We start from the raw sequence: 12,269 nt of genomic DNA, 5'->3' as shown, positions 1-12,269 counted from the left end.
TTCCTAAAGTTATTTTATGTATAACTTAGTTTGCTCATAAAAATATCATTATATTTTAAAACTTTTTAAAGTAAACTCGGTTAATAAATTTGTAATTATTGTCTGAACAGATTAGAACTACGTTAAATGACTTCTACAGCAACAGAAACACAGGAGTCTAGAACAAAAAGTAAAGAATGGCACAATGGTGACTCTACTCACATGTTGGGAAATTGAGCATAAATGTCTATCAGTAAAGTATACTTTAGATCAATAATTTTAATAAGAAATGAAAGGATTAACTATGTTGGGAATCTTACAGAGAGGATTAAAAAAAAATTTTCCCCATGGCTTCATTATTTCTAGACATTTTACATCTGTATTCTTTCTATAAAGGTATTCTTATTACATAGATTTTAGAAATCATTTTGGGAGAGTAAAGGATGGGTTGTTGTTGTTCAGTCGTTAAGTCGTGTCTGACCCTTCGTGACCCCATGGACCACAGCACTCCAGGCCTTCCTGTCCTCCGCTCTCTCCCGGAGCGTGCTCAAGTTCATATTCATTGCATTGGTGATGCTATCTAGCCATCTCATCCTCTGCCGTCCCCTTCTCCTTTTGCCTTCAGTCTTTCCCAGCATCAGGATCTTTTCCAGAGAGTTTTCTCTTCGCATTAGGTGGCCAAAATATTTGAGCTTCAGCTTCAGTATCTGTCCTTCCAATGAGCACTCAGGGTTGATTTCCTTTAGGATGGACTGTTTGACCTCCTTGCAGTCCAGGGGATTCGTAAGAGTCTTCTCCAGCACCACAGTTCGACAGCATCAATTCTTCGGCGCTCAGCCTTCCTTATAGTCCAGCTCTCACAGCTGTACATTACTATCGGGAAAACCATAGCTTTGATTATACGAATCTTTGTTGGCAAGGTGATGTCTCTGCTTCTTACTATGCTGTCTAGGTTTGCCATAGCTTTCCTCCCAAGGAGCAAGCATCTTTTAATTTCATGGCTACAGTCACCGTCTGCGGTGATCTTGGAGCCCAAGAAAATAAAATCTGTCACTGCTTCCATTTCTTCCCCTTCTATATGCCAGGACGTGATGGGGCGAGATGCCATGATCTCAGTTTTTTTAATGTTCAGTTTCAGACCAGCTTTTGCACTCTCCACTTTCACCCCCAACAAGAGGCTCTTTAGATCCTCTTTGCTTTCTGCCATTAGGGTGGTATCATCTGCGTATCTGAGGTTGTTGATAATTCTCCCAGCAGTCTTAATTCCAACCTGTGATTCATCCAACCCGGCGTTTCTCATGATGTACTCTGCATATAAGTTAAATAAGCAGGGCAACAATATGCAGCCTTGTTGTACTCCTTTCCCAATTTTGAACCAATCCGTTGTTCCATATCCGGTTCTTACTGTTGTTTCTTGACCCTCGTATAGGTTTCTCAGGAGACAGGTAAGGTGGTCTGGTACTCCCATCTTTTTCAGAATTTGTCACAGTTTGTTGTGATCCACACAATCAAAGGCTTTAGCGTAGTCAATGACACAGAAATAGACGTTTTTCTGGAATTCTCTTGCTTTCTCCATGATCCAGCGAATGTTGGCGATTTGATCTCTAGTTCCTCTGCCTCTTCTAAACCCAGGTTGTACTTCCGGTAGTTCTCGGTTCGCATACTGCTGAAGCGGAGCTTGTAGGATTTTGAGCATCACCTTGCTGGCATGTGAAATGAGCACAATTGTACGGTAGTTTGAACACTCTTTGGCGTTGCCCTTCTTTGGAATTGGAATGTAAACTGACCTTTTCCAGTCTTGTGGCCACTGTTGAGTGTTCCAAATGTGTTGGCATATTGAGTACAGCACTTTAACAGCATCATCTTTTAGGATTTTAAATAGCTCAGCTGGAATACTGTCATCTCCGCTAGCTTTGTTGTTAGTAATGCTTCCTAAGGCCCACTTGACTTCACTCTCTAGGATGTCTGGCTCAAGTTCAATGACTGTGCTATCATGGCTATCAGGGATATTAAGAACTTTCCTGTATAGTACTTCTGTGTATTCTTTCCACCTCTTCTTAATCTCATCTGCTTCTGTTAAGTCCCTGCCTTCTTTGTCCTTTATCATGCTCGTCTTTGCACAAAACGTTCCCTTGAGATCTCCAATTTTCTTGAAAAGATCTCTAGTCTTTCCCATTCTGTTGTTTTCCTCGATTTCTTTGCATTTTTCATTTAAGAAGGCCTTCTTGTCTCTCCTTGCTATTCTCTGGAACTCTGCATTCAGTTGGATATATCTTCCCCTTTCTTCCTTGCTTTTCGCTTCCCTTCTTTCCACAGCTACTTGTCAAGCCTCATCAGACAGCCACTTTGCTTTCTTGCATTTCTTTTTCTTTGGGATGGATTTCGTTGCTGCCTCCTGAACAATGTTACGGACCTCCATCCATAGTTCCTCAGGCACTCTGTCTATCAGGTCTATGAGTGCTACTCCATTTCTTCTAAGGGATTCTTGCCCACAGTAGTAGATATGATGGTCACCTGAATTAAATTCACCCATGCCTGTCCATTTGCGTTTGCTGATTCCCAAGATGTCAATGTTCAATCTTGCCATCTCATGTTTGACCACCTCCAGCTTACTTTGATTCATTGATCTGACATTCCAGGTTCCTAAACAATATTGTTCTTTACAGCATCGGATTTTCTTTTCACCACCAGACACATCCACAGCTGAGTGTCCTTTCGGCTTTGACCCAGCCGCTTCACTCTTTCTGGCACTACTTGGAAATGCCCTCTGCTCTTCCCCAGTAGTATATTGGACACCTTCCGACCTGAGGGGCTCATCTTCCGGTGTCATCTCTTTTAGCCTTGTGATACATTCTATGGGGTTTTCTTGGCAAGAATACTGGAGTGGGTTGCCATTTCCTTCTGCAATGGACCACATTTTGTCAGAACTCTCCGCCATGACCTGTCCGTCTTGGATGGCCCTGGACGGCATAGCTTATGGCTTCACTGAGTTATGCAAGCCCCTTTGCCACAACAAGGCAGTGATCCATGAAGGGGAAAGGCTGGGTAACAATACATAAATACTTAAATTCTAAAAGAAAATATTTCATAATCCAAAGCTGTTCAATGTTTCCAATTTTTCGCGGGTGGGGGGAACAAAAACTATCCTCAGAAAGAAACAAAAAAATCCCTTGTATTCCTAATTTTTCCAGGGGTTTTCTAGGCCTTTATGTCTCTAGGTTTGAATCTCGCCTCTACTGTGAGCTTATTTAGTGACTTTAGGCAAGCTTCTGACCTAGTCTGCACAATTACCACAACCCACCATAACTTATTTAAGCCACAGTGGGCTGCTGTGCATGCAGGGCTGTTTTTGAATATTCAAGGCTTGTCATGTCATCCAATTCCAAACCTGTGCGGGGGGGGGGGGGGGTTGTGCAGGCCATGTCCTCTTTCCTTCCCCACCCCTTCCTAAAACACCTCCCTCTTCCACAAGGATGAGCTTCGTATTGGTTCTTCATATTAGACCCTGTGTTTAATGCAGATTTATGCACCCGGACACTGTCTTAACTATTTTAATTTAATGCAATTTAATTTCACATCACATTTAATGCAAGCTTGCTGAATGCAGCACTGAATTTTATTTGGGTCTCCCTATATACGCGTGTGGACATGAACCATGTGCACATTCAGGGCTTTCTCAGAGCTTGTGCTACAGTGACTCCCAGCAGCTGAGGTGACAGGCCACCTTTTCTGTGCCAGAGCTACTGTGGCAAAATGTTCAAAGAAGAGCCTGAAGGCTTTGTACTGTTCCCGTATGTGTAAATAGCTCTCATTTTTTTAAATAGTGTCCATCATCTTTAATATAGGAGCTCAGATCTACTTTGATTATGTCATCTTGGCCACTTCTATCCTGTCCATTTTTGCCAGATCTTTTGCATCATTAGTACATAGTTGATAATAAAGCAAGTGCAAAATATATGTTTAATCCTAGTATAAACCAAGAAAGAGGCCGTTTTACAGACATATTCAGCATGCTTGTGGGATGGCTACACAAATCCAAACTTTAGTACCAAGTACAGAATCCAGCCCCCTTCATGGATCACAGCCTTGTTGTGGCGAAGGGGCTTGCGTAACTCAGTGAAGCCACAAGCTATGCCGTGCAGGGCCATCCAAGACGGACAGGTCATGGCGGAGAGTTCTGACAAAATGTGGTCCATTGCAGAAGGAAATGGCAACCCACTCCAGTATTCTTGCCAAGAAAACCCCATAGAATGTATCACAAGGCTAAAAGAGATGACACTGGAAGATGAGCCCCTCAGGTCGGAAGGTGTCCAATATACTACTGGGGATGAGCAGAGGGCATTTCCAAGTAGCGCCAGAAAGAGTGAAGCGGCTGGGCCAAAGCCGAAAGGACACTCAGCTGTGGATATGTCTGGTGGTGAAAAGAAAATCCGATGCTGTAAAGAACAATATTGTTTAGGAACCTGGAATGTCAGATCAATGAATCAAGGTAAGCTGGAGGTGGTCTAACATGAGATGGCAAGATTGAACATCGACATCTTGGGAATCAGCGAACTCAAATGGACAGGCATGGGCGAATTTAATTCAGGTGACCATCATATCTACTACTGTGGGCAAGAATCCCTTAGAAGAAATGGAGTAGCACTCATAGTCAACAAAAGGGTGGGAAAAGCAGGACTGGGGTACAATCTTAAAAACGATAGAATGATCTCAGTACGAATCCAAGGCAAACCATTCAACATCACAGTAATTCAAGTCTATGCCCCAACCACTGATGCCAAAAAAGCTGAGGTTGATCGGTTCTATGAAGGCCTACAACACCTTCTAGAACTATCACCAAAAAAAGATGTCCTCTTCATCATAGGGGATTGGAATGCTAAAGTAGGAAGTCAAGAAATCACTGGGATAACAGGCAGGCATGGCCTTGGTGTACAAAATGAAGCAGGACAAAAGCTAATAGAGTTTTGCCAAGAGAACACGCTGATCATAGCAAACACTCTTTTCCAACAGCACAAAAGACAACTCTACACATGGACATCACCAGGTGGTCAATATCGAAATCAGATTGATTATGTCCTTTGCAGCCAAAGATGGAGAAGCTCCATACAGTCAGTCAAAACAAGACCTGGAGCTGACTGTGGCTCAGATCATGAGCGGCTTCTTGCAAAATTTCGGCTTAAATTGAAGAACGTCGGGAAAACCACTAAACCATTCAGGTATGACCTAAATCATATCCCTTATGAATACACAGTGGAGGTGAGGAATAGATTTCAGGGATTAGACCTGATAGACAAGAGTGCCTGAGGAACTATGGACGGAGGTCCGTAACATTGTTCAGGGGGCAGCAACGAAATCCATCCCAAAGAAAAAGAAATGCAAGAAAGCCAAGTGGCTGTCTGATACGGCTCTACAAGTAGCTGAGGAAAGAAGGGAAGCGAAAAGCAAGGGAGAAAGGGGAAGATATATCCAACTGAATGCAGAGTTCCAGAGAATAGCAAGGAGAGACAAGAAGGCCTTCTTAAATGAACAATGCAAAGAAATAGAGGAAAACAACAGAATGGGAAAGACTAGAGATCTCTTCAAGAAAATCGGAGATCTCAAGGGAACGTTTTGTGCAAAGACTGTCATGATAAAGGACAAAGAAGGCAGGGACCTAACAGAAGCAGATGAGATTAAGAAGAGGTGGAAGGAATACACAGAAGAACTATACAGGAAAGATCTGAATGTCCCTGATAGCCATGATAGTGTGGTCACTGAACTTGAGCCAGACATCCTCAAGAGTGAAGTCAAGTGGGCCTTAGGAAGCATTACTAACAACAAAGCTAGTGGAGATGACAGTATTCCAGCTGAGCTATTTAAAATCCTAAAAGATGATGCTGTTAAAGTGCTGCATTCAATATGCCAACACTTTTGGAACACTCAGCAATGGCCGCAAGACTGGAAAAGGTCAGTTTACATTCCAATTCCAAAGAAGGGCAACGCCAAAGAGTGTTCAAACTACCGCACAATTGCGCTCATTTCACATGCCAGCAAGGTGATGCTCAAAATCCTACAAGCTAGGCTTCAGCAGTATGCGAACCGAGAACTACTGGAAGTACAAGCGGGGTTTCGAAGAGGCAGAGGAAGTAGAGATCAAATCGCCAACATTCGCTGCATCATGGAGAAAGCAAGAGAATTCCAGAAAAACATCTATTTCTGCTTCATTGACTACGCTAAAGCCTTTGATTGTGTGGATCACAACAAACTGTGGCAAATTCTTAAAGTGATGGGAGTACCAGACCACCTTACCTGTCTCCTGAGAAACCTGTACGAGGGTCAAGAAGCAACAGTAAGAACCAGACATGGAACAACCGATTGGTTCAAAATTGGGAAAGGAGTACGACAAGGCTGCATACTGTCACCCTGCTTATTTAACTTATATGCAGAGTACATCATGAGAAATGCTGGGTTGGATGAATCAGAGGTCGGAATTAAGATTGCCGGGAGAATTATCAACAACCTCAGATATGCAGACGATACCACCCTAATGGTAGAAAGCGAAGAGGATCTCAAGAGCCTCTTGTTGAGGGTGAAAGAGGAGAGTGCAAAAGCTGGTTTGAAACTCAACATGAAAAAAACTCAGATCATGGCATCTGGCCCCATCACGTCCTGGCATATAGAAGGGGAAGAAATGGAAGCAGTGACAGATTTTACTTTCTTGGGCTCCAAGATCACCGCAGACGGTGACTGTAGCCATGAAATTAAAAGACGCTTGCTCCTTGGGAGGAAACTATGGCAAACCTAGACAGCATAGTAGGAAGCAGAGACATCACCTTGCTGACAAAGGTCTGTCTAATCAAAGCTATGGTTTTCCCAGTAGTAATGTATGGCTGTGAGAGCTGGACTATAAGGAAGGCTGAGAGCCGAAGAATTGATGCTTTCGAACTGTGGTGCTGGAGAAGACTCTTACGAGTCCCCTGGACTGCAAGGAGGTCAAATCAGTCCATCCTAAAGGAAATCAACCCTGAGTGCTCATTGGAAGGACAGATACTGAAGCTGAAGCTCAAATATTTTGGCCACCTAATGCGAAGAGAAAACTCTCTGGAAAAGATCCTGATGCTGGGAAAGACTGAAGGCAAAAGGAGAAGGGGACGACAGCGGATGAGATGGCTAGATAGCATCACCAATGCAATGAATATGAACTTGAGCACACTCCGGGAGAGAGCGCAGGACAGGAAGGCCTGGCGTGCTATGGTCCATGGGGTCACGGAGAGTCAGACACGACTGAACGACTGAACAACAACTAACAGAATCCAGCATCCAGAGAGTTCTGTCCTTTAAAATCACAAGCAGGTTACTAGCTCTACTCTTATCTTCACTCTGTGGCTCATTCCATCTTTCTTGGTTATCCGTGTGATCATATTCCTCCTCTCCCTTACTGTCTGCAGTGGCTTTCCTTCCCTCGCCATGTTCATTTTAAAATCTCACTTCCTACTTTTAAATGCTTCCCTTCTGCTGCACCTAATATTACCTCTTTAATTTCTTCATACTCTTCTTAGAACCATGCATTCCTCTGGTATTAATCTCTTTGTTACACCAAAATTTACAACTAATGTGTCGTATCCAATCTTAGTCCTACTTAGAGCAGACTCATTGAAATGAATGGGACTTAAATTAAACTAACACTGGATACAACCCAGTGTCGCATGCCTCAGTCCGTTTTCCTTGGCAGCACCTTACTTTTGCCACATTGCCTCCACATATTTGCATAATCCAGTCCCTTCTCTTTAAGAAACACAGCTTCTTATCCATTGTCTTCCTTTATCTTTTCCTCATGTTTATTTAGATTCTAAACCTGTAAGCAGGGTTTTGTTCTTAGTAATTCTAAGTGCCGTGTTTTCTTGTGTGTGCGTTTATTCGTTCAGTCGCTTCCGACTCTTCGTGTCTTCTTTTCTTATGTTTTCTTAAGACATAGAAGTTGTTATTGTTATCAACATCAACTGTAGTGAAAAACCGAAGACATAAGGGAGCTCTTTTAGGCATGTCCAGCGGGAGTTTTCACTTGCCATGCTCAAAAAGTCTCTTGCTTCAAAGGCGGCTTACAATGTATCATGGAGAATTGCTTGAGCGCATGGAACTGGTTATGCTGGCCAGCCACAAGCAATTCCTGAGAAAACCATGGAAAGCAGAGGGAAGCTGAGTAGGATTTTTAGAGAAGAAGGATGGAGCTTCAATGCCGTGCACTGCTCTGCTTCCACCCCACCCCTTTTTTTGTGGCTTTTGATCCCCGGTTCTTGCCCCTACCTGCACAGCAACAAAATCTGGATTTTTATTTGTTTCTTAGTTTGTTGCAGGATAGGGGAACTTGTGGTCCTCCAGATGTTGTTGGACTTCATCAGCCCCAGCAAGCATAGCTAATAGGAATGATGGGATTTGTAGTCCAACAACATCTTAAGGGCCACAGGATCCCCATCCCTGATTTATTGGTTCAAGGTTCATACTGCCATATTATAGGCTTGCTACTTAGTCTGCTGTTGAACAGTTGTAACTGATATTGTGTACTTACTCCCCATCGTAAAAGTAGAGAACTAGTTCAAAAATGTGTGTCTTGAATTCAAAAGGTAATTTCTGCCCAGAAACAATGCAGGAGCAATCCCTGCATCTTAAACAGATTGCAGGATGTTGTGTTTTTATTGTTGACTTAATTATTTATTGCTTCTAAATAACAATTTTAAAAAAAATAACTGCTGACTTTTTATGTTTTGCTTGAATATCTGTTACTTAGATGTTGTCCATTCTTTTTATTTTCCCTGAAAGGATCCGAGTAAACGACCAAATTGTAGAAGTAGATGGGATCAGTCTGGTCGGTGTCACACAAAACTTTGCTGCGACTGTTCTCAGAAATACCAAAGGAAAAGTCAGGTAACCTTGAGAAATCCTTACGGAGAACATTTGAAATCTGGTGCATCTGCGATACGATCTGATAATAGAAATATGATTGTAAGTAAATAGACCGAAAACACATGTATGATCATAAAACACATGTATGATCATAAAGCTCTTAGCCACAATAGATTGCTTTCATCTATGGAGGAACCAAGAAGGCTCAAGGGGAGGAAAATGTACCAGAGGTGCCCAACAGTTTCTCAAAGATCTTTTTCCATGAAGACATATTCGGACTGGCCTGCTCTGCATCCACTTGAGAGTTCTGGATATCATTCTGTTGGTTGTTACTTCATGTTGTCAAATGTACTTCATATAAGGATCACTAGTTTCTGATTGTTTTCATTTTATGAGGCACGAAGTTCTATAAGCGTTTAGACCGTCATTAGAAGTCATCTTAAGAATGCTGAGCTTTCTCAGTAAAACTGACTGCATAAGTTAGTGTCAGAATTAGGTAGTGATGTTTAAAAGCCAGTGTGGATATTTTTACAAAAATATTTATCTCAGAAACACATATTTCATTCAAAGGTCCTCACACCCTCATTTTATGAATGCTGATATTGCATGTTATTTATTCTAATACAGCCTTCTGTGTGAATTTCCTTTATTCATCCCAACAGCCAAGTTGAGCCCCCTTAAGTTGTTGGCTTAATGTTGCACCTCATCATAAAGCACAGAAACCTGTGGGGTTAATGGAGAAGGGATCTGTTATTTCCTTTTTCAACTTCTTGGGTTTATTTATTTATTTAAAATATATCTATATCTTTAAGGCAGCTCATACAGAATAAAAACAATTTAGGGCACAATCCTATGAAGGATGGCCGTAAGCCTCCAGACTCGAAGGCTTATGGCCATCCAACACAGAGCAGGAGGAGCAGTAGAGGTGATCATCTCCACGCTCCTGCTGTTCTGCACTTCAGGTAGACAGGCGTTTTCGCCCATCTAGCTGAGGCGTCAGGGAGGGGGAGGGAAGGAGGCTGGGAAGGCCAAAGGATTCTTTGTGTGGGGGGCCTCCCCAGTCCGCTCCTCCAGGAATGCCCCCTTTACCTTCTCTGTGAGGTCCCTGGTGTGGTTCTCTCCATGCTGGTGGGAATGGGATGGGGAGCTCAGACTCCTGGTTCTGAGGGTGGAGTGCTGGAGTGATACAGGAATCTGAACTATCCTATGGCCCCCCAGACACTGTAGGGGCATAGGTTTGCCGTCCCCAAAATGAAAAACTACCAACCCAAAATGAAACCCTACCAGCAAAATCCTACATTAAAATAGAACATACCAAAGGCAATAAAACAGATCACAAATTTATTCTTTAATTATATTTATAACCCTCACTATCCCATGTGTTCAGAGTGGTTTACACCCATGTCATCAATATCCAAAGCCCTATTCAGGCATTAACCCTGAATGGGGTATCTAAGCGTATGAGTAGGGGCACAGAGTCACACATGCTGGCCTCACCACATATGTCCTAGTGCACACTGCTAACACCTCAGTTCTGACCTTGACACATTGAGCAGCAAGATCTGAACAGGAGTTCTACTTGAACTCACTTGATTGCGAGTATAATTCCCCAATGTTATCTGGGATCTTAACACCTTGAAAAGGGCTCAAAGGGGCTCCACAATCTAGGTTAGCCATCAAATGCTCAATAAAATAGCCAGGAGAATCAAACCATTTTAACCTCGTGCCTAAAAGCTGGCGCCATACCGGTGTCCCTGTGGAGGGTATCCCATGAGCAGGTTGTCAACAGAGAAAAGGCTATCCCTATTCATCATGCACCTAATCTTAGAAGAAGGGGAATCTGGAGCAGATAAACTCAGAGAACGAGCAGTTTTATATGAGAGGAGGCAATCCTTCAGATACCCTGGTCCAAAGCCATTTGAATTTTATAGGTCAAAACCAGCACTTTGTGCTTGGGAACAAATTGGATGCCAGTGAAGTTCTTTTAGCAATGATGACATGTGTTCCATTTGGTGAACCTCATTTAATAATCTGGTTGCTATATTTTGGGCTACATGGAGTTTCTAAATGGTCTTCAAAGGCAGCCTCATGTAGCTGAGGCAAGGCTATCTTAAGTCCAGGACGAATGCAGCGTTATTACAAGTATCAGCTAAATAATGATCAAAACACTTGACATTTAAGGTTGTTTTTTTGTTCAGCTACATTTCATGCTGCTATACCTCATGAAATGTGTGCAAAAAGTAAAAGCCTTCAGTGAAACCATCTCTCAGTTTTGAAGGTAAATTTTCTCCCATTGGCAGTAATTGTTATGTCCAGTGTTTATAGCTCAAACATTAGCATTTATGGTGGCACTTTCAGATGTCTCCGTATGCTGGATTTGAAATACAGGACTTGATGGTTGCCACTGAAACAAAATAAAAAAGGAAAACAGATTGAAAATAAAACAGCAAGGATAATAATGTTGCTATATAAATCAACCGTGTGCCCACGTTTTGCATGTTGTGTGCAGTTCTGGTCACCAAGAATATTGTCTAGCAGGAGAAGATACAGAAAAAGGCAATTAAAATGATCAAGACAATGGAGTCAGCACTTTTTCATTTAAATAAAAATAACTATGGGGTATGGGAATGACAACAGAGTTTTAAAAATATTAGTAGTGGGGTGAGACTGAAGAGAGAGGAAGTTATCTTCTAATCCCCACCCCCAAACACTAGATCTAGTGTCATTAAATGTAATTGTTTGGAAGGAGATTTAGGACAAACAAAAGGAAGCACTTTATTACAGAATGCATAATTAATTTTTGAATGTGTTGCCATGATGTGGTGATGGCGACAAGCTAAGGTAGCCTTTATAAAGAGAGTTGTGGAGTATGGGTCTATCAACAGCTATTTGCCATTATATCTTAATGGCACCTTCACATTAAAAGGCAGTGTACCACTAATAACCAAATGCCTAGGAAAAACGGGATGGCTGTCCCCATTATTTGCTGCTTGTGTGCTTTTTAGGGGAATCTGGCTAGTTACTGTGGTGACAGAGTGTTTGCTTTGATGGACCTTTGGTCTGGTCCAGCAAAGCAGTTCTTATAGTTTTATACTCTCTGATCCAAAGTCCAGACCCATGGAGTGCTCAGAACCAGGCTGGTTCTTGCTGTGAGCAGTTTGGCTTTCCAAGCTGAGCCACAGGGCTATCCTAAAAATAAAAAAAAAGATTACCTAGATTTCCATGGAACATTTCCATGGTCAGACAACCTATGGGTCAGCAGTTCATGATAAACTGTACAGTGAGCATCATGTTTGACCTTCTTTGACCACTGCAGTCGTCCAAGTCTTCACAGTGCTGGATAGGCTTGAGGTATTGTGTGGTATGAAACTAAAGGAGTTCTGAGCCCGCTCTATTGCCACAACACCTCC

The 12,269-nt window shown here is 42.4% G+C and overlaps 1 protein-coding gene across 5 annotated transcripts in view; it reads left to right on the top strand.

Moving 5' to 3' along the window:
- The window catches only part of PPP1R9A (protein phosphatase 1 regulatory subunit 9A), a 189,435-nt gene that overhangs the window by 98,341 nt on the left and 78,825 nt on the right, over positions 1-12,269 (top strand). For all 5 annotated transcript variants that reach the window (XM_084858772.1, XM_084858771.1, XM_084858769.1 and 2 more), the window contains exon 5: positions 8,776-8,880. In XM_084858772.1, coding sequence (XP_084714898.1) covers positions 8,776-8,880 — 105 coding nt within the window. The remainder of the gene's footprint in view (positions 1-8,775; positions 8,881-12,269) is intronic.

The sequence above is a fragment of the Heloderma suspectum genome, chromosome 5 (genome assembly GCF_057233095.1).
Source record: "Heloderma suspectum isolate Gila_16-S chromosome 5, 16-S_ref, whole genome shotgun sequence".
Lineage (NCBI taxonomy): Eukaryota > Metazoa > Chordata > Lepidosauria > Squamata > Helodermatidae > Heloderma > Heloderma suspectum.
Note: the sequence above shows the minus strand (reverse complement) of the source record. Positions and strands in the feature narration are given on the sequence as shown.